This window comes from Saccostrea echinata, unplaced genomic scaffold (genome assembly GCF_033153115.1).
Source record: "Saccostrea echinata isolate AGI-Se365-2 ecotype Australia unplaced genomic scaffold, CSIRO_AGI_Sech_v1 ptg000029l, whole genome shotgun sequence".
Classification (NCBI taxonomy): domain Eukaryota; kingdom Metazoa; phylum Mollusca; class Bivalvia; order Ostreida; family Ostreidae; genus Saccostrea; species Saccostrea echinata.
This window is the reverse complement of record NW_026889778.1, coordinates 37558383-37580970: the sequence shown is the minus strand read 5'-3', so window position 1 is coordinate 37580970 and position 22588 is coordinate 37558383. Positions and strand designations below refer to the sequence as shown.

Below are 22588 nucleotides of genomic sequence, written 5' to 3'. Positions count from 1 at the left end.
TCAATGACAATATATAGGTAAAGCTGTCCTTGACTTTGTGAATGATTAATTTAAGGAATATTGATTTAAAGTTAAATGTGTTAAGCCTTACTGTACATATGATTATGAAACATTATACAAATATTAAACTAAATTACGAAAAATTACCTCATAACTTATCATCTTAATCTATTTCAATTCAATGTAGCAATCTACATCTTCGGTTGTAATTACCGTAAATATGTGAAGAAACAAAGTATCTAATTAGCAAATTAAATCCTTTGGACGGACTGACACAACTTACACAACTTTAAAAACAGACATTGTTCATTGTTGTTAGATTATATTTAAATAAGAAGCACATGCTGACACATGACTTCTCTGTTTTCTATTGTTGCACATTTTTTCTTTGAAAGAAACTGTACATATGACAGATATTAAACCCTCTTTTGTTTTGCACCAGGAATCAAAAGAAACATTGTTTCCTGAACAATCTGCATTCTCCAACAGCATGCACATTTGGTCGATAGTTTTCTCCTCAAATCATTTTATTTATTTATTTTTTTTTTCTTTAAAAAAGTAAAAAGTGTTATAGTATTTGCCGATTCTTTGTAATATGCGCATGACAGCCATTCCTCGTGTAAAACAATTAATTACATAAAAACCATTTTGGACACTTGTAATCGGAAAATACATGTAAGAGGGAAAAAAACTAACACATAATATGTCTTGACCAAAAGGAAAACAAACAAGTTATTTAGGAAAAAATAGGGTTTTACGCATGTATATGTTATATACCAGTGCAAAAGTTCAAGGCTTTTGTGTACGTTAGTGGATATACACGATATAAAGTCCATGCATTGAGCGTGCGAAAATCCATTGATGAATATACACTTATTCTTAGCTATAGGTGTAAAGATAATAGTTTGGGATACGGATGTCCCCATCTGTCAAAAACAGAAGATAATGAATTATGATTCACTGTCACAAAAACAGGAGGTGGCTATTGGAATGTAGTTATTATCTGACCTCTAGGCGGTCAGGTATATATAAGCTTGTGAAATATACATAGGGCAAGCTTTCACCGATTTACCTAGTGCTTTAGTGCTCCTCTGATTTCACACGGGGCTATCGTCTGCTTGTTTAAATTGGGCGATCCCTTGTACATGTGACGCACACCTATTTTATGTCGTCTGCTTGCTCAATTCAGTAGGTAAAAATTTATGTGCTAGAAAAGAAAAGTGGATTTAAAATTAAATTTTCATTCATAAAACTGACACATCACCAATATACTGCACCTGTAAAGTTGACGGAGTTCAACGCTGACATTCGTCTGACTGGCACGGGTTGATAAGGAATATAAAGAGTTGATAGATCGATTATATAATTATAAAGTTTTTTTTATTTTATGTATAATTTATCCAAATTGAGATTAGCCAATCAAACAAATAAACACATATTAAACCAGTTTTGACACCCCTCTTTAAATAATATAATGTTTAAAAAAAATAATAAATTGTTGGTGAAAGTTTTTTTTTAACATGTTTAATATAATTCAAATCTAGATTTTCTGAGAATTGATCTATTTAAAAATCTGTCATGTGTGAAAAACTTATACGTTGCATGTGCATTAGAAGATTTATCACCATGTCACAAATTATTACGAAACGAGAGTCAAAAAATTTATAGAGGTTTAGAAATTAAAGAAACACTAACTCCTGGAATTAAAAAAATCATAATTTTAAACTTTCACTATCTTTCTTTCTCTCCCTCTCTTTCTTTCTCTCAGATATACTGTGTGTAACATGAATGACACGTGAGTAGTAAAAAAAGATTAGCATTGTTAATGTATATTTACTTTTACCCCACGTATTGCACGTCAGCAAATAGCATGAAGCATCCACACCGATGATAAGGCAGCTTGGTTTAGAGTGGTACAGCCAACCTCAGAATATACTCATCGATTAACATCTTTTGTGTTTTTGACTTCTCAATTTCTTTATCAGGTTGATTCACTTAAGATACAAACGATAGATAATTCGCTGTATCCATCCCATGCATGTAATTGTTGTGTAAGTTATAAAACACAAAATACATTGTATCCCCTCCCCCCCCCCCCCCCACATCAAATGTATACAAGTAAGTAATCATTTACTTACCCCCCCCCCCCCCCCGGCCGGGAAAATAGTTCTTTTTAATTTAAAACGCAAAAGCTCAGCCAGGTTAATTTGAGTTCGGTGAATAAAGAAATATTTAAAAAAATATATATACGTGTTATACTATATAAAGAAACGGTGCATGTTTTGATTTGGTCTAGATTTCTTTCTCATTTAATAGAGGTGTGCACATGATGCATGTGGCAGATGGTAAGAGAGCGATACATATAGATCTATAATAAGAGAAGTATTAGTACCCCCATCAATTTAGTAGTTGCTTTATGCGGTGACCGTGTTATCTGACAGAAGTTTTTCAAGTGAATTTTACTCTGGAGTGTTTCACTTCCTGCATCTAAACTACGCTCCGTGAGCCTTAAAAACTGATATAAATACTGAAAACAATGCTGTCGGAGAAAATGCAGAGAATGAACATGCACGGTTTTACCCCCCCCCCTTTTAGTATAGTCCATATAAAAATGATAAGGCCTAATTAAAAAATGTATATAAAAAATTGAATTTCGTTTCAGGTCCCATTAATTAATAGCCCCCCCCCCCCACTTTTCAAAATTAAAAAAAAAAAACTATGCAAGCGAACGAAAAATCTTGGATCCGTCTTTTACAGTAAAAAAAGTTATATTTATGAGTTTAAATCCAAAGTTAATCAAATATTAATGGTCATCAAGTATTTTTAAATGATACAGTATAGTAAGTATATCTTGAAAGTATTGGGCTAGGAGTGCTTATTGCTCGATATTTGGGATATAAATTTCAAAAACACGTCTTCTTTTATTGTTATTCCCTTTTTTTGTCAACTACATTAAAAAAAAAAGAAATCTCATCAGTTTCATTGTACTATGTTAGTATACATGTATACGTCCCTGGTATCATTCACATCCCGAAATAATCATAGCAGACGAACAGTCAGCAGTCACACTTCCGGCGAAGTGTGTGTTTCATCATCATAAACTATAGTTCTAAGATGTTTGTTTATTGAAATAATTTGTTTACGATCTAAACGTAAGTGTTTTAAGAAATATACACATTTTCAGATGTTAATTTTTCAATTACTATAAAAATAATTCCAGTTTTTGGAAATGAAGAAAAATAAATATCAGTCATATTCCTGCGCCAAAGCTTATGCATGATCTGAGGTGAATCGTCGCCATTGAAAGGGCTGTGATTGTACAGTAGAACAAACAGGAAAGAGAAATTAACTGCAAATATGTGGATTTAATGTTTTATAGAATATATGGATGTCCGAAATGGATATTTCATCCATCGGATATCTTTCTGTTTGATGGAATTGTAACCAACGGTCACCTCTGAAGGAGACGTGAAGAAAATAACAGGCATAACGCAGTGCACTGGTAACAAATCATTCTGTCTGGTTTGTGGAATGCTGTCGTTCAATAAGTGGTCATGATTAATATCAAGCATGACGAGTGAAGTGGAGTTTACGAATCCTGAAAAGTGGATGAACATTTCTTTCATCAAAGTAAGGATTTTGACTGGCGTTTCAATCCAAAATCTAAGGTCGATCGATTTGATTGAACATAATCGTCGACCTTGTTTAGGTTTTGGAAGTAGGTCAGACAACCAATTATTCTCGTGTTTATACGTATAGCAGGACACGTAATAGATATATAGTGTGCGGATTTACTCTGTGATACAGCGAAGTAGGATAGTAATTTAAAGTTTCAGGTAGTGTGTAGATAACAGTATTGTTGGATACAGTATTATTGTACATATATGTATAAGCGTGATTGAAGTGACATAATGAGTTCTTGCTATTTTGATTCATAGTTGTACTTTAAACCTGGACTAGAGCTAAAGAGTTGCTGGTCGGATTTAAAGTTGTTTGACTCCAGTTTGATAAATTGGAATCATGAGTAAGACTGTCCCACCCAGTGTAAATGGAGACATTTCACATTCGGATGAGAATATTCCTGAGATTCATAGGAAACCACTGAAACATCAAGGACTGTCAGCTGCAAGCAAAATCAACAGAAGAGCAAGTAATGAAATGGGACAGAGAAATACACATCGTAGACTAACTGACAGAACTTTGGGTGAAAGGCAATCTCCAGATCATGTCTCAAAAGTAAGCACAAGGAATACTCGGTATGGAGGTCTTGGCAAGCAAAGAAAGTGTACATCTGATGATTGGACAGCCAAGGTTCAAGCAATAAATGGGAGTGAGAGAGAGAAATTTTCACCCTCTGGAAAATTCAAAAGTGTAGGAATTAAAAGGGAAAGAGATAGGTCAGCGAGTATACCGTCGTGTTCAACAGACAATGCAATGTCAGTTTCTCAGAGAGACAATGAAAAAGAGAAAACTGTTGATAATGATTCCGTTTTCAAAGATTCCAGCAAAGTAGATGCTAGTTTAAGTAATGTTAGTAATAATTCTGATGATTCAAGACCAGATCTGAAAAGTGTTCAGAAACCAGGTGGTGATAAAATCAAGCACAAATTTCATGTCATTCCAAGATCAACAAGGAGGTCTGTAACAATAGATAAAACAACAACTGTGATTAGAGCTGATGGAAACAAGGAGAAAACTTCAGTTCAGAGTTATGATGGTTCATGTTCAACAACTGACAGTGCATTGGGTAAAAGTGTTGATTCTAAAGAACCTGAAGGAATAGATGACCAAGTTTTGTCGCAGGAGGGAACTTCTGAACTCGATGGTGCTACGGAGAAAAAAGACACAGACGATGATGAAACGGTGAAAAAAGAGGATGAAAATGATGAAAAAGCTGTGGCAACGTCTCCAGATGGGAGATTTTTAAAGTTTGATGTAGAAATTGGTAGGGGATCTTTTAAGACTGTTTACAAAGGATTGGATACAGAAACCGGTGTGGCTGTTGCCTGGTGTGAACTGCAGGTACATACAGGGCTTTTTTCTATTATAATTACTAAACATATGTAATTTTCTTTGCTCTGGAAAAAAAAAATGTCAGCTTCATCATGTAGAAAATCTTGTGGCCTTGGTCATGTGTGAATCTGTGCATGAGTATTATGAGAGAATGTCTTATGACATTTCACAATTCTAAAACAAGGAACAGAGCACTAAAATTTGAAATGGTTTGCATAAAAATAGTTATCTTCTGCATTATGTAATGGTATTTCTCTGTATAAAAATAACATTATTGTTCGAAAATCAAATTCACGCAGACATGACAATGATTGACAAGTAAGCAGGAAGACAAAACTGTATTTCCAATTATCTTCACATGTTATATCATTTCCTTTTCCAAATGTTGCAAAAACAACTGGGTCAGGTCAGAACACCACTTGATTCTTGTTGTTTTGCTAGACACTTGGAAATCTTTTTCCAGGCTTCAATAAGGACAAGTTAGCAATATAAAAATGTATTTAAAAATGAAACACACATTGTTATAAGCAGAGTTTTATTCTGACACTTAATATGTAATATAAAACTAAGGTGTATGAATTTAAAAAAAAAAAATTAATGAGAACTTGTTAAATATAATGTCATAAAAATGAATTTCAGGATAAGAAATGGAACAAAAGTGAAAGACAGAGATTTCGTGAAGAAGCAGAAATGTTGAAAGAACTGCAACACCCCAACATTGTGAGATTCTATGATTCCTGGGAAGAGCCAAATATGAGGAACAGAAAAATCATTGTTTTGGTTACAGAGCTAATGACATCTGGGACTCTTAAAACGTATGTATGATGAATGACACTGATATTATCAAGTTGTTTTTTTTTTGTGTGCATTGTTTAGACAGACATCCCAGATGTTATTTAGTATTACATTATTGCATGCCACAGACATGGTCTTTAAACAGCTTTTTGCAAATATTAATGCACCTATATGAATAATTGAAAGTCGGAAACATTTAAAATGAAGGCTTTATCCTATATATGTTAAAGCTGGCCTTGGTATAGATTATGGAGCTGGCTGGAAGTGCCATCTGATCTCTGGAAAATCAATGTTTGTGTGACATTTAAGTGTCCTCCCACATAACATTATCACTGCAGTTGAGCAGAATGCTTTTCATTCCCTGCTATATAGAAAAAACTATGTTTTTCCCATTGTATATGCATTAACATTTATAATAGTTTTTCTCCCCTTGGAAGTCTTCCCAGTTATGCCAGCTTCTGATATGCAGTTAAGGAATTTGATTTTAGTAAATCATGATAAAGATGTGGTATGTTCATGAAAAATGCATAGAGATTTTATGAAAGATTTAAAGCATTTCTGTTAAAACTGAAACTATTTAGAGCAACCTTTCACTCAACATAATATGGTCATTTACCAGTGCGTGAAGCATTGTCACGTTGCCAATATCAGGGGAAGCAGTTCCACTGCAAATGTATGATATTGATTATAAGTACCATTATGTGTCTGTATGGCATTTTAAATACTGCGTACCATTTATAGTTACATCAAGAGATTCAAGAAAATAAATGCCAAAGTGTTGAAGAGCTGGTGTAAGCAGATCTTGAAGGGCCTGTGTTACCTGCACACCAGGGACCCCCCTGTTATACACAGAGACCTCAAATGTGACAATATCTTCATCACTGGGACAACGGGCTCGGTCAAGATTGGGGACCTAGGACTGGCCACACTCAAAAACAAATCTTTTGCAAAGAGTGTCATAGGTAAATATCTATTCTGTGTATGTAGTGTAGAAGATTATCTTTACTTTCTTTTGCTGTTTGTTTCCTTATAGGTTTTAAAGGAAAAGTAAGTATACACTAGTATATATTTATATGTTTGTATGAAACATATAATGATAAAAAGAAGTATTTCCTTGTTTTTGATACATAGTTTTGTGTTTCTTTTTTAATACCACATTTGGAAATGTCTTTATGTGTCAGGCAACTGACATTTTTGTGTCTCCTGACCAATCAAATTTCAGTTCGTAGATGAAAACATTTTATGAAATACATGTAGGTATTAAAAGTAAGTATGGGTTATTCTGAGTGTAAGTATAAATTATATTTATTCAAGATTTTTCAGTTAAGTCATGCCAGTAATCTGTAAATCTTTTGAAAATAGTACAGTGGTTCTTTTGGAAATTTTTTAAATACATATTTTCATTGAAGAAATTACAGGAGTTGAAGTAAAAATCAAAGTCCTTCAAAATTTAATGAAAATCTCAAAAAGGCAAAATTCTTCTCAAGATGTATTAATCAACTACATATGTATAAATATTTTTGATTGCTCTCTTATAGACTTGTCCTTTATTACGATTTAGCCAGGTGTAAGGTAAGATTTACATGTATGTGCAGCTTTCTGGTGTGCACAGGGCTTATGTATTTCAGGTACCTAACAAAACATTTCCTTTTTTTTAGCCAGCAGAATTGTTGTGTTGATTCCGCAAGTCTAATCAGGGTTCCCCCTCAAATTTTCCTTTTCTAGGTACAAAGAACGTCTTCTGTCTACTTTAAGGTACGCCAGAGTTCATGGCCCCGGAAATGTACGAGGAACATTACGATGAATCGGTTGATGTTTATGCATTTGGGATGTGCATGTTGGAAATGGCGACATCTGAGTATCCCTACAAGGAGTGCCATAATGCTGCTCAGATTTATAGACGAGTAACAACAGTATGTGCAAATTTTATTTCAAGCTAAACTGAATTTCTACATTTCTGAAAAATAAAGATCCTTACCATAGGCTGTGAAGACAAATTGCAATAGGGACAATTTTTAGATTATTTCAAATTCCTCAGGGTGGCATACCTTTCTTTTGCTAATAAGATTACTTTTAAATGGAATTATTTCTCAGTTATATATATGTAGAAATGCAAGGTCCATAATCCCATGCCCTTCCTTGACTTGCAATCTTGAGAAACAACATCTAAAAATCAGAAATGAATATTGATTTATGTTTTATTGATTTAATTCATGTGTCAGGAATACATTCCATGAAATATCATTTAAAGATAAAATTCTTAAAATCTGTATCCTGAAAATTAAATCGTAAATCTGAAGGATGAAAACAACGTAAATTTATAACATCCCTATTTATAACAGGGTGTGAGACCTGAGGCCTTTGATAGGTTGGAGAATGAAGAAATCAAAAGAATTATTGACAGCTGCATACAAACAAACAGACAGGACAGGTAAAGAAAATGTCTCATAATTCTGATGAATAGAGAGAGAGATAAACTCTAACAAAAGAGAAATTGCTTCAAAAACTTGTAAGTTCATAATATGCATCCAGATTCCAGAGTTAATTATACACATTCAGATTTGAACCATGGATATATACATATTGAACCTAAGAAAGTACTCTGAATGTGCACTTAACAATATTTTGAAAAAAAAAATTTGATAGAAAAAAATTTTTTTTTACAGACCTTCAGCTAAAACATTACTGCAGTTGGATTTCTTTACGGAGGACACTGGTCTTACAGTGGAAGTTGCAAACCGAGACGAGGAAGGAGCTTCCTCAAACATCATAGCAATGCATCTCCGTGTAGTAGACCCCAAGAAACGCAGGGACAAACACAAGGAAAATGAGGCCATACAGTTTGAATTTGATCTAGATAATGATCAAGCTGAAGAAGTGGCTGTAGAAATGGTAATGGGCATTTGTGACTCTCAATTGTGTTGCTGAGTTTTGTTTATCTTTTATGAAAATTCTAATTTTCTGGTTAGTTTCTGGTAAAGATCCCTTAGATATTGAATGCAAGCATTTTAAGCAAGCTGTTATGTAATTAAAATGCCTGAATTTATGAAATTGCCTTTGCCTATATAGATCTGCTTTCTTGTGAAACTTAGCTAAGATAAAACATCTGGTAGCCAATTAGTTTGAAGAAAGCTAAGAAAGTTATCATGGAGAAAATTGTAAACAATGTATGTAACTTTAGGTGAAGTCGGGATTTTTACTGGAGGAGGATGTAAAGACCGTCACAAGGCAGATCAAAGACAGAATCCAACCAATCATAGCCTTGAGGATAGCGAAAGCTGCCGAGGGCAGTTCATCAGAGACTGGCCTGGTACCATCCACCAGCCAAGCTTCTATACCACAGCAACTACAGGAACAATCTAGTCAGCCTCAACCACAGGTAAACTTAAGTACATGTATTTGTACATGTATCATGTTCTTTGACTTTCAGTTCAGTATTTGTTTAAACCAGAAATTGTCATGTGATTCTTGATCTTGATGTAAATTTTATTGTTGCTTTTTGAAATTAATTTCAATAATGAAAAAAAAAAAGATTATAAAATGGGGGGGGGGGGAATAAATTTGTGAATATTTGTTCAAAAGAAACATTATAAACATTTCCTTTCATTGAACAGAATATATTCAATAATAGGAGTATAATTTTATTTTTGGTATAACCAAGAAAAACTAAATTACATGATTCGAATAACATGACTCTGAAATTAGTTCGTTATAAAATTGTTATGTCTTGAAGATATTTACTAATAAAATAGCAGTTAATAAATTTATACTCTTTCATTCTTATAGCAACAGCAAGGGCAGACATCACCTGGTCAGAGCGGTGAAGTCCAGACAGCTCAACCACCGCCACCATCTCAAGTACAGCCACCACCCCCTGAACCCTCCCAGGCTCAGCAGCTCCAGCCGTCAGGCATTGTGGAGGATACGCAAGGTAACTGAATGTCTTAATTAGTCTCCTGTTAAAAGTCAGTAAAAAGCATTTCGAAAAATGGGAATAGGTTGAACTTACTTTTAGTGTGTTCAGAAGCTAGGCAAAGGGAGACAACTCAAATACAAGTATAGTCATTCAGTTTTACTTCAGTTTCACTATTAATTTTCAGCATCTATACCTGGAGGTATTTCCAAAGAGTTACTGGAGGGTGTTTCAGATGGAATTCAGGTTTGTGTAGAACTGCATCTTATAAAATGATGCTTTTTTTTTTTTTTTTTTTTTTTTTTTTTTTTAAAAAAAAAGAAGCTATTTCATGTAAAGGAAAGATAATCTTACATTTGAATATAAGTGGTAAAGTAAAAGATTTTTTTTTTTTTTGGGGGGGGGGGTACTTTTAATGAAAGGGAGAGTGTAAACTTGTTTTGTAGATTGATGTGTAAATCTTTCTTTCCCACTGATTTAAAGATTTTTGTAGGGGTGGAGAAAACTTTATAATAATGTAGGGTATATAGATATTATGTAAAGATGGAATTATAAATTTTCCTTGTAGTTTAAAAAGGAGAGATCTGACAGTGTATGTTCTACGTCAAGTGTAGGTCCGGGAGTAACACAGAGTGCTAGTCACCAAAAACAAGTAAGTCAGGTACCTGTTTAAATTGATAGCATTTTTCTTTTCCATGTTTTTGCTTCATGAGATTGAAAAAGTAAGATAAGTCAGAAATTTTTTTTTAATGATACAATAAAGGTGTTTGTGATATCAGTATATGCTTATAAGCATTAGCTTTGACGATCTATTCATTATTTTTTTTCATATTATTCATTCATTTTGTTCATTTCATTACAATTCATCATTCTGTAATAGTGTCATCTATGTCTCCTCACAATGTGTAACATGTAAATTATATACTAGATAGCATATTTACGGTGGACTTATACTTAATGAACACCACATCGTCTATTAATCAGGTGAACATGCTGAAAGAAGTTCCTTCCCCAATGTTAAAGAAAGTTGCAAGTGTCCCCACTCGATTACACAAGCAGGTGTGCCATTGACCTTTGATCAGTCATAGCTTATGAACCTCCAAATGTAACCCAGGCTTTTAGCACAGCAGTTTTTTCATGTATAACCCATGTGTTTGATTGTTATCCCTTATCCTGTGGAGATGGTTGTTTTTTTTTATGAGGCTAGATGGTAGAACGACACACTATTTCTCAACTGATGTGTATCATTCTAACTTTGGCTGTTTATATATGAATAAGCTAGCACGAATTTGCCGTAGATGTAAGCAGTTGTTTAGTATTATATATATATATATATATATATATATATATATATATATATATATATATATATATTGTCATTCTCAGTGTAGAATAGAGTGAATTCTAATAAATCCTTACAGGTTGACTAATTTGTAGGCATTCAGATGTTATTCATACAAACTTGTCAATTTTGTACTGCAGTTAGTACCAGGCTATAACTTAGACAAGTTGTGATCGTCATTTTCAACAGGAAAATACACATCTTTTTCTTTTTAGCTCACCTGAGCTGAAGGCTCAAGTGAGCTTTTCTGATCAAAATTTGTCCGTTGTCTGTCGTCGGCGTTGGCGTCGTCGGCGTCGTTGTTGTCGTAAACTTTTCACATTTTCATCTTCTTCTCCAGAACTACTGGGCCAATTTCAATCAAACTTGGCACAAAGTATCCTTTGGTGAAGGGGTTTCAAGTTTGTTCAAATGAAGGGCCACGCCCTCCTCCAAGGGGAGATAATTACGAAATAGCAAAAAATTAATGGCATTATTGAAAAATCTTCTTCTCAAGAACCAGTGGGCCAGGAAAGATGAAACTCATGTGGAATTATTGTCAGGTAGTGTAGATTCAAGTTTGTTCAAATCATGACCCCCGGGGATAGGATGGGGCCACAATGGACGATCAAAGTTTTACATAGGAATATATAGGAAAAATCTTTAAAAATCTTCTTCTCAAGAACAGCAAAGCTATGATTGGTCATATTTATTTGAAAGCATCCTCAGGTGGTGTAGATTCAAGTTTGTACAAATCATGACCCCCGGGGGTAGGGTGGGGCCACATTGGACGATCAAAGTTTTACATAGGAATATATAGGAAAAATCTTCAAAAATCTTCTTCTCAAGAATAGCAAAGCTATGATTGGTCATATTTATTTGGAAGCATCCTCAGGTGGTGTAGATTCAAGTTTGTACAAATCATGACCCCAGGGGGTAGGGTGGGGCCACAATGGACGATCAAAGTTTTACATAGGAATATATAGGAAAAATCTTTAAAAATCTCAAGAACAGCAAAGCCACGGTTTGTCATATTTATACGGAAGCATCCTCAGATAGTGTAGATTCAAGTTTGTTCAAATCATGACGACCACCCCCCCCCCACTCCATTTTTAGGGTAGGTTGGGACCACTTATGCATTTAAGCTTTTCAATACTAAACTGATTTTTCCTTTTTTCCTAGCCACAGTGCTCAGGTGAGCGATGTGGCCCTTGGGCCTCTTGTTTACATTAATTTTTATAGGCTATGATTATCTTTAGTTGTTCTAGATAATAGTTTTCTCTACATCATTCATTCATAATCCTCTTTCACTAGATACTTTTATGTAGTGTATTAAGTAAAGTTGCATTTTTGAGCACAGATGAGATTTTCATAAAGACTTGAGCAAATAAATTTGCTTTTTTGTGATAAATTATCATGACCAGTAAAGTTATTACTCATCTCAAGTCCAAAATCTGAAAACATCTGAATACAGTTCATTTCATTGTTTTTTGGCATGGTGTCATATTGTATCATATTGCATAATAGATACACTGTATCCATGAACAAATCCTATTTCATAATCTTATATTTTTTAGCACGCAACCTTAAACAAATAGGTTTTTTGTTTGGGTTGAACATTCCTATGCTTAGCATTTTACGCTTGTCATGATTTGCTTTGGATATATGTATGCAATGTGTTTTTTTATATGACGTCAAGCTTGTCTCTTATGAAGTCAAGGAAATATTTTTAAACATGTTAAGACTGTTTTGAGAAAATTAGATACAAAAAAGTGTGCTTTGGGCATGTGAAAGCATGTTTTCAGCAGTTAGCTCATGAGTTTCATCTAAAGTTATACCAGAAATGCATGATTTAGCTAATGATTCATTTGTAAAAAAAAAAATTCTTTGTATTATTATTACAAGTATAGTATAATTTTTGCATTCTCTTATGATGTCATGATTGGCTTGATGGTAGGGTACAAGTCTGGAACAGCTGAACATAGCAGCGGCCCAACTGAGTCAACAGAAACAGCAGCCAGGTACCACTACACCAAAGGCCAGCTCCTCTGTATCTAGTGGTACCTCCCAGACCAATCTAGGTTCTAGTCTGTCTTTAAGCAGTGCAATACCACCAGAATTACAGGATCACAGTAATAGAGAAAGGTAAGGAAGAGATGTTAACACGCTTAGTAAAAGTCTACAAAGCTAGAATAAGGAATTTAGCATTAAGATATAATTTAATGATTTTTCTTTCATTTTCATGCCTTTGTAGAATGTGGGTATAATTTTTTGCTCTGTTTGTTTGTATTTGTTGAACTTCATGAATAAGAAGGTATAACTCACAGATTTGACAGAGATCATGGTCTCTTTTAGGTAGATGGATTTGATGCAGAATTACATTAATATGAGTGTCGTAACTCTTTGTTGTTTTTTTAACAAGTGAAAATGAATCTGTTGCTGCCAAAACTGAAGAGAAGAAAAAGAGAGTGAGAGTCAAAAGAAGAAAGACTTTAGAGAAGAACCCCCGTTTGACGATCCTTAGTTACGAGAAAGAGGATGGGGAGGTGGAATGTAGACTGGAGATCTCTAATAAAAACACCATCACATTTAAGTTCTCACTGGAGAATGACAAACCTCAAGAAATAGCAGAAAGTTTGGTATGTGTTAAAAAATATAGACCTGTAGTCATAGATTAACTAAGTGACAGAAATTTATTTGGACTGAAAAGCTCTAATGCATGTGTTTTTAATTACTGAATGCTCTCTTAAATGATAACATCTGCAATATTTGAATTTCTTTTGATTAATTTGACTATTTTAGGTTCAGGAGGACTTGCTCCCAGAGGCTCAAGCAGGCATGGTGATTCAGTTATTAGTTGAAGTGGACCACATGGTGAAGGAGAACCCAGAGACAGCTGTGTCATATATCCTCAGCTGTAACACAAACACACCAACCTCCAGTCCCTGTACCGTCAGAAAGATTCGTCCAGCAGCATTAGATGCAGAGGCAGCCAAGGTAATTACATGTCTTATCAGTAGTCGGTATATATTTCAAAGTTGAATTTCTGAAGTTCTGTTGTTGGCATGATTCGTTAAAATTTCTCTGGATTCTTTGGACACTGTATAATTCATTCTCTCCGCCTTAATTCAGTGTTGTTATGTCTTCTGAATTCTCTTTTAACTGTCAATATAGGCCAATAAGCGAGGGCATAAAGGAAAACGACATACTCACAAGGTTTGCTGATCTTCCATCTTGAACTCCTCTTTTTACGTACAGCCATCTTTCCCTTGCATGTTGATGTGTCTTTGTGTTGGTGAAGGGTTAAAAAATCTTGTCCAATGTGGTGTCTTATACATGTACCAGAAAACCTCTGTATATTTGACCGAAGATAGGCTAGATACTACTTGTAACTAACTGATTGTTCACAGTATAACTACACCAGAATTTATAATATACGGTAGTTCACACACAGATTAAAATTTCTGTTTACATATACGGTATATTAAATTTCTATTTGAATTTGGTTTCCTTTTAAGTATTTTTCATCTTTTTTTCTTTTAGGGTCACAGTTGCTTGTAATTTAAGATATTTGTATAGTCAGACTTTGTGATCTCAAAACTCAAAAAGAGAATGAAATCAATTGATGCAAATTCATATTACATGTAAAAGGAAAACTTTCTTGCATGTTTTATTGTGACTTCTACATGATAAAGTCAAAGATATAAGATTTGAGATTTCATATGTTGACTATATTTGCCCCACACTGTATATTATTTGAAAGCTGGTTTTTGCACTGCATGGAATCAGACGTATTAAGTCAGGCAAGGGTTAATGAATATTTTTTTCCTCCTATTTCAGAGGCTGCACTTCGACACAGATGGAGACAGTGGACAAGCGTCGGATGATAGTAGAAGTGATATGGGAGTTCGTGAACTCCTGCTAGATGGAGTCGATGGAGTTCATATGAGAGAGAAAAAGTCAGAATCTCGAGTCATAGAAAGCAAAAAGAGAAGCTTCATTGTCAGCAAAGTCTTGGAGCCCAGGATCCTTGAATCCAAAATTTCAGAAGATGATAATGAGGAGCAAACGAATATTTCTGATAATTATATTTCCCCTGAGAACACACATAGTTCTCTGCCATCGTCAAGTCAAACAACTCAGTACCCTGGAGGTGTGGTTGATAGTGATACAGGAACTGGCACTGACTCTGATAAATCTGTTTCAAGGAGAGGTACCGTTCCAGTGGATTTGTTATCTCTACAGGAGCAACTTCACCAGCTCACCCATTCTTCTCAGCAACTAGCACAAACAGATGTTTCCCAAGAAAAAGGATCATCTCCTGGTGTTCCAAGTGTCACACCAGTTTCGGAAAATCAACCGTCTCAAATTTTGGATGATCAGTCTGCTCCTGCAGAGGTTGTTCATCAAAGACATGCTAGTGTTGAAAGCTTACATGGACAACAACCTGTTCAACAGAAAACAACTCAGCCTGCACCTCAGCAGACAAGTCAGACATCTCAAACACAAATGGTACCCCAACAACAGCAACAACAGCCAGTGCAACAACAGCCAGTGCAACAACAGCAACAATCAAAGCCACAACATCAGCAACAGGCATTGCTACAACAACAACCTGTGCAACAGCATCAACAACCATCTGGCCAACAGCTTGCACAACATCCACAAGCAGGGCAGCAGCCACTGCAGCAACCTTTACAACACCAACAACCACAAGTGCAACAGACTGTGCAACAACAGCAAGGTCAGCGCATTCAGCAACAAGTGCCACCAATTGCTCAGCCACAGCCTCAACAAACACAACAAGAGGAGACAGTGCCATCAGTTACACAGCATCAGCTTCCTCCTCCACAAGTCGAACCTCTCTCTAGTAGCCAGTATATGGAGCCTGGCCTTAACTCAAGCCAGTCTCTCCCTGCAAATCTGTCAGGTGTGCCCATAAGTCATGCCCAGAACATTTCTGGACAGCAACAGCCAGTTCCAGCACCAATGTATGCCAAAATGCCCATGATGATTCCTCCTATGCCTCCAATGGATCCCATGTATCAGTTACAGATGCAGTATTACAATAACTATATTTGGTACATGTCTTTTCTCCAGCAAGCTCATTCACAACAGCCACAACAACCACCACAGCCCCCTCAACCGCCACAAATGTTTATGCAGCCTAATCCTAACTGGATGTTTCCTGGACCGTTTTATCACACAGTGACAGGGGCAACAACTCAGACACAACAACACCAACAGATTCCTTCCTCCATGATGGCAGATCAGCCTGTGCCTTCTGGATCCTCCCATCCCCCATCTCCTACTTTATCTAGGAGACGGGACCCAGATAGTCAGGGTAAAACGCCCAGTGTTTCTGACCAGCAGGCTGGTGGATCAAAGAAATCAGATGTCACAAATCTTCAGAAACTGGATCAGGAACTCATGAAACTCCGTACAGCTGGATTAAGGAGGGAGAAAACTGGAGGAGGGGCTGATGTGTGTCCCTCTGGAAGTGACAGCCAAAGTGCACAAAATGTAGTTCCAAGTGGATATGAATCAGGGGTAGTAACTCCAAGTGTCTCCCTTGAAAGTTTAAAACAAGGGGATGTAAAGAAAGTTCCTTCAGAAGTTTCACAAGAGAGTGGTTCAAAGAAGAGATTTTTAGTAAGTGCCGTAAAAGACGATCCATTAATAAATAGATCTATGTCTGATGAAGGTGCTTCGACAGCAGGTGAAAATGAAACTTTGACTGAAGTTTCTGAAGAAGTGAAAGAGACAATGCAATACATGATGGACAAAGTGTCAGATGATAAAGAACAAAAACATGGGACGACCAAGAAAGGTCGTTTCCAAGTGACAAAAGTTCAAGCCACAACAGAAAATGTGGCAGTAAGGCCTGAAAACATTGACAAAGAAAATGTATTTGGTGAAGGGGCTAGTGCTGCTAATCCAGAATGTGTATCATCCCAGCTTGCTAGCAACACTGTAAGTAAACTGCTCACAAAGCTATCTCCCTATCCTAAGGTTTTGGAGCCATCACCTTTGAAAAATTCTGGTCTTGGAAGAAGTGGTAACTTTCCTGAACTCCCAAATTTTCACTTTAGTCCAGAACATACATTACATTTCTCAAATTCATTGCCCCAGAGACGAAGGTTAAGGTCAACAGGAAGCTATGATTTATCAAATGATTGCCAACAATGTGGTGGGGTTTTCAAAGGTGGTGGTTCTTACCCTGCTAACAAAAAGGTCCATGGCTTGCATGTACATGTGCCTGAAACAAGGTATGAGTTTTCCTCTGAGGAAGGGTCAGGTGATGATGAGTGTAGGGCTGTAGAAACTGGTAGTCAGACCTCTCCAGCCTTGATGGTTGTTGATTTCTGGAAGTCACGGGTCCCCCGATTTCGTAAAAAGGTAATTGGAAAAAAAGTTTTATAATCCCAGCTAACATCTCCAAAGTATTCTAGTCAGAGCACTGATTGGCATTATTATATATACATGTATCTCACAGCTGCATGGTATTTAATACTATAAATCATAAATGGTGACCCTGCATACTTTACTTTCCTGAAAAGGGGATGGGTTTATTTTGTATATCTGGTGAAATTATGCTCCTTAAAATTCATCTGTAAGTTTCATATATGTACATAACTACATTATTATTGTTAATAAACCAAAAACAAAATTATATTTTAGAGTTGCCTCCCCCATCACCTTTTACATTTTTTTCCTCGAGGAGAAAGTTTGATACATCTTGACCTCTTAATTATTTTAAAGTGACAGGAATTATGCTATTTAACAAATTTCATTTATAACATTTTATGAAAGTTGATGTCTCTCTTTTAGCAATCTCCAAAGACACCATCAAGGTCAGAAGATGAATCGTCTGAGGGAGACACGGAAGTTCTGACAGTGAGGGAGGTGGATGAGGAGGAGGAGGGGGCTCTAGAAGCTCTGCCTGAGGAGTCTCAGGAGGAAACAGAGCTGGAGGATGACAAATCTGGGGCAGAGTCCCATACCTCAGTGTGGTGGCAGGATGACCCAGAATATCAGGAAATTCTGATGAGGTGAAAATGTGTCTCTCTCTTTTTTTTTAAGATGTTGGTCAAATTTAAAATTTAATCACAGAATGTGGATGAACATTCCATTATTTTTCTATGTATACTTAAAGTGATGATGAGATTTAAAAACATTGTTATTCAGCTATATGAAATTTAAATACTTGTTCCTGTTTTGGAAATGCAGTATCAAGGGTGTATTCTGCTTTTTAAATGCGTTTTATATTTTGATTTGATACAGGAATGTCAATAGTTGGAGGCTTTTGTTAGAATTTATTCTGAAATGTCATTAAAACCATTGAAATTACAAATGTATTTTAAAAGGATTGAATTATGAATTAAAGCAGTCCATTCTCATTTGAATGAGTTGGACATTGAAAAATAATTTTGGCAGTTCTGTACTACGTTTGCTTAAACTTACGTATTGAATATGGATTTCAATTTGTAATTGTAGACATGAGCAGGAACGAAAGTCATTGAACTTAAAGCAACAGAGAGAAATTCAGAAGTTCATGAAGAAGAAAGGCTTGCCTGTTCCTATCCCTCCCCCTGCTCCCCCTGCCCCTCTTCAGATGAGAGGCCCAGGTCCGGCCAGTATGCTGAGTCCTCAGATGCAGTCTCTTACCTCTTCTCTACAACAGTTGAGGAATTTGCACATCTCGGGAAAACTCATGCCAAGCCTTACGAAACAACACAAACTTTCCAATTCAGGAGATGTGTCAAAATTAAGTGATCTGTCAAAAGATGGTGGTGTTTCTGGGGAGACACCATCTCGAGAAGCAAAAGATTCTGACTCAGTTTCGGACACAAGTGAATTTTCGCAGAGGGATTCGAGTCAGGGTGATCAGAAAAGAGATGGAGATATGACTGTGATGTCTGATAATGTTACTTTAGATAAAAATGTCAAAGCCGACTGTGATACGGTAGACTCCATGAAACAAAGCTCCAACCAAAGTAGTAGGAAATCAAGTGCTGATTTCTCCTTTTCTCCGGACACTGAGCAGAATAGGCAACAACTGAACATGTTGCAGAATTCTGCTTCAGCAGAACAGCCCTTAAATGTTATGACAAATCAGCCAACTCTTTTCTCAAATCCTCCTTACCCTTACAGCTTTCCTTACACCAACCCAACTTCTTCACCTTATGCACAGGCAAGCTTTACAGGCCATGGATATTTCTCCTACCCACAGTTCATTCCACATGGTATGATGCCTGGCAGTCAAAGCAGTTTGGCAACACAGTCGGGGATGTCTCTCCCACTAACAACTGCCCAAATGACGGCTGCAGATTCCAGCCCTGTGTCCAGTAATCCATTGGTCAGCTCTTCATCCTCATCACCGCCACAACCTTGAACAACTTTTCACCAATTGTCTTTCATAGTATTGTTCCATTATTAATTAATCGATACAATATTGAGGTTTCATGGTTTACAAGTATACTATAGTATTTGTACTTCATGAAGGAGGGGAATACTAAAGAGGATGAACCACCCCATTATTATTGCTACTTCAGTAGAGAGATTTACCCTGGTGATACGGGAACAAAATGAACCTTTTTCAGGTCATGGGTGAATGGGTTTGATATTTTCATGAAAATGTGTGTTTTATGTGCAAGACTAATTGTATATTCTCATTCAACCTGTGTGCAAGAGATGACTGAATTTACAGTTATTAAAAAATTTTTGTAAGTTATCTGACATTTAAATATATCTGAAAAAAAATATTTAATTCATCGTATTAAATTACAGTATGTACCTTGTATGTCTGCTTGTTATAAATTGTGCATTTGTACATCCAAAAGTGCTACACAGCCTTTAAAAAATATCCTTTATAAGAATGTTTTTGACAGTGCAATGTAATGTCCACAAATTACAAAAATGCTGTGAATGCTGTACATTTTCTATCAGAAAACACAAAGGTGCAACTTCCATAGCAGTATTGTATGAAAAAGACTAGAATTAGCATTGTTATTGTCCTAAATGGTTGCCATGCAATCAGATTACTAGAAATGATGTCCAGAACATTGCTCTACTATTTTCATTTGAAGAAATGTATATTGCATTATTGTCTCTTTTAATAAGTTTCACCTGTAGAAAATCTTCTTTTTTTCCAGCATGTACAGAAAAACATTGCAAAGGCTTTTGGTTTGATACATTCTTAGAATGGAGATGTTCATAATTGGTTTGACTATCAACTTTCATCATTTTGGCAGAGTTGTATATAAAAATACAGAAGTTGCACTGGTGTTGAGGGTAAAATAGGAATTTTTGAGATTTGAATAAGGATAATGTTAGCACCTAATCATCTGTTTGGATTAGTGATTTACGAGGGCTTGTAGTGTTTTTATTGTTTGTTTTTTATGACTACATTTAAAAAAAAAAAAGGAGGAATTGCCATAGTAAGGGAGTATAGAGCAATTCGTAAGAATTTTCGATAATTAATATTCTTGTACTGTTCACATAAACATTGTAGCCTTAAGAATATTGTGAAGTACCAGCAATTTCCATTTGTGCATGCATCATTAAAACATTTCATATTTGCTAAAGCAATCAAACAAAAGTAAAGTTGGTCTCCAGGCGTAAGTTGCATTTTAGGCTCCAAGAACCCTCTATACACTGCACACATAATGCTCTGATTCTATGGTATTTTTATGGAGTTCAGTAATCTGCCCTTAATTAGACCTCAAATTTTATAAATGGAAATCTACAGTCTATTACTCCTTTTGTAGTTAATGCAAGCATTCTTAATGTTCGGATAGTCCAAGATAATTAAACTGAACTTTGCATTTGCATGCATTGTCTTCAATTAAGTAAACAGTGCTACTTCAATAACTATGAATGTTTTTCCTAGGGGGATATGCCACATACCATATGATGAAAGTAAAATATTTATACAATACGATTTTAATGTCTAAAAGAAAATTTTTGATTTTGTGTATAGAGGGTCCTAAAAAAAGTTATCTTTAAAGACATATTAGAGTGATGTGAATCCACGGGTCACTACTGCATTCTCATGACAATTTTTTAAGCAGTTAATTTGAATGCATTTTACACATCATGCCTAAGGAATAAGAAAAACAAACAAAAAGAAATGACTACTTTAGTGTGCAAGTATAAAGAAGTATACGGTATGTAAAGTGGATGTAGATTTAGACCAGTTTTATGTAACTTGGATAGCACAAAAAGAAGGGCAATAATTAGCTTTTATGGCAAGTGGGAAAAATGTGTAAGTTCATGCAAGCTTTTAATGTAGCATTTGAAACTTTTTGGACAAATGAAAGGGGCAGTTTTTGACTTTTTTCCTAGAAGAAATATGTTGACACAAAACTTTTTTCCCCTGACACAGAGGAGTATTTTTGGCATTCACATTTTTAGTTCATTTGTCACAGTAGAAGTTTTTGGCACCTGTACATAGAAGAAATGTAGACAAGTCCTATTACCTCGGTTTTATTTATTTACAGTTTTGATGTTAACTGCATGTTGTGATTCAAAAAATGAAAAAGATGGAAAAAAACAGCTTTGACATCCTCATTGACCTCTAAGAGAGTGGACACTGTTTTAATTATTAAATTTTAATTGTTCAAACGAGGAGTTATTCCAATGTAAAGGGTTCCTAGAAATACGGTGCATTTTCACACAACATTCAGCTTTGGATATATATTAGGACGAATACAAATTCAACAACTTTTAACCTATTTTTAACCAGCTAAAAAAGAAAATCTCTGATGTACTTTAAATTTACATGTACTTCCAAGAATAATCTGTATTCATAACGATTTCAAATATTGGAAGTGAAATGAACAAAGAAACAGTTTATATCAAGTAACTTTTATAGACCTTGATATTTTGTGCAGGATGTTCAAAAGTGGCTTGTTTTTGTACTTTTCATGTGCAGTGTAACTATAAATCCAATTACATACTAAAGCTGTGATACTATAGTTGTACTGCACTGGTTTATTATGACTTCATTCATATAGGGTATTGTCAACCAAACTGTTTCAATGCTTGACATATTTCAGATAATTTGATGTTTAATTAATGCCACTTTTTGCTGTCTGGTTTTTTAAGTTTTGTTGCAATGTTATATTTTTAAGAAAGTTGAACAATGCAAGGTAAAGCTTTTTTGCAGTAAAGCGTGCCGGAAATGACAAACTGTGTTTTCTTATTATTTGGCAATTTCCACTTTAAAATAGTGTATCCCAGAAGGGCAACCAAAAAAAAAAGGTTCTTGAATTAAAAAAGCTGCCACCTTGCTGCAAATTTATATTTCAAGTTCCCATGACTTGAATCTTGTGGAAATGTTGTATTTGGAGGTTGCAACACCTCTGATTGAAAGTAATGGTCGAGTATAAAAAAAAAAATTATCCAGAATCCAAGCATCAAAACATAATTGCTAAAAAAACAAGATGTGTTTGTGAAACACTGATGCCCCCGTATGGCAGCTTATGGTGAAGGTTAAAGTTTCTTCAAATGCAAGTCAAAATCCAGGCCAAAAGATAAAAAAT

At 35.3% G+C, this 22588-nt stretch overlaps 1 protein-coding gene across 3 annotated transcripts; it reads left to right on the top strand.

Moving 5' to 3' along the window:
* Window positions 1–3267: 3267 nt before the first annotated feature.
* Window positions 3268–22235, top strand: LOC133195890 (uncharacterized). 3 transcript variants are annotated; one of them, XM_061331868.1, is made up of 17 exons: window positions 3268–5022; window positions 5653–5828; window positions 6550–6770; window positions 7564–7721; window positions 8151–8239; window positions 8475–8700; window positions 8990–9187; window positions 9595–9739; window positions 9909–9967; window positions 10290–10382; window positions 10706–10780; window positions 13000–13187; window positions 13465–13681; window positions 13845–14039; window positions 14883–17015; window positions 17874–18094; window positions 18540–22235. In XM_061331868.1, the coding sequence occupies exons 1-17, from the start codon at window positions 4021–4023 to the stop codon at window positions 19435–19437; spliced, it is 6294 nt and encodes a 2097-aa protein (XP_061187852.1). In that variant the 5' UTR covers window positions 3268–4020; the 3' UTR covers window positions 19438–22235. The 3 variants fall into 3 exon arrangements, with proteins under 3 accessions (XP_061187852.1, XP_061187850.1, XP_061187851.1); XM_061331866.1 differs by having other exon boundaries at window positions 14883–17441; XM_061331867.1 differs by lacking the exon at window positions 10706–10780 and having other exon boundaries at window positions 14883–17441.
* The last annotated feature ends 353 nt before the right edge of the window (window positions 22236–22588 follow it).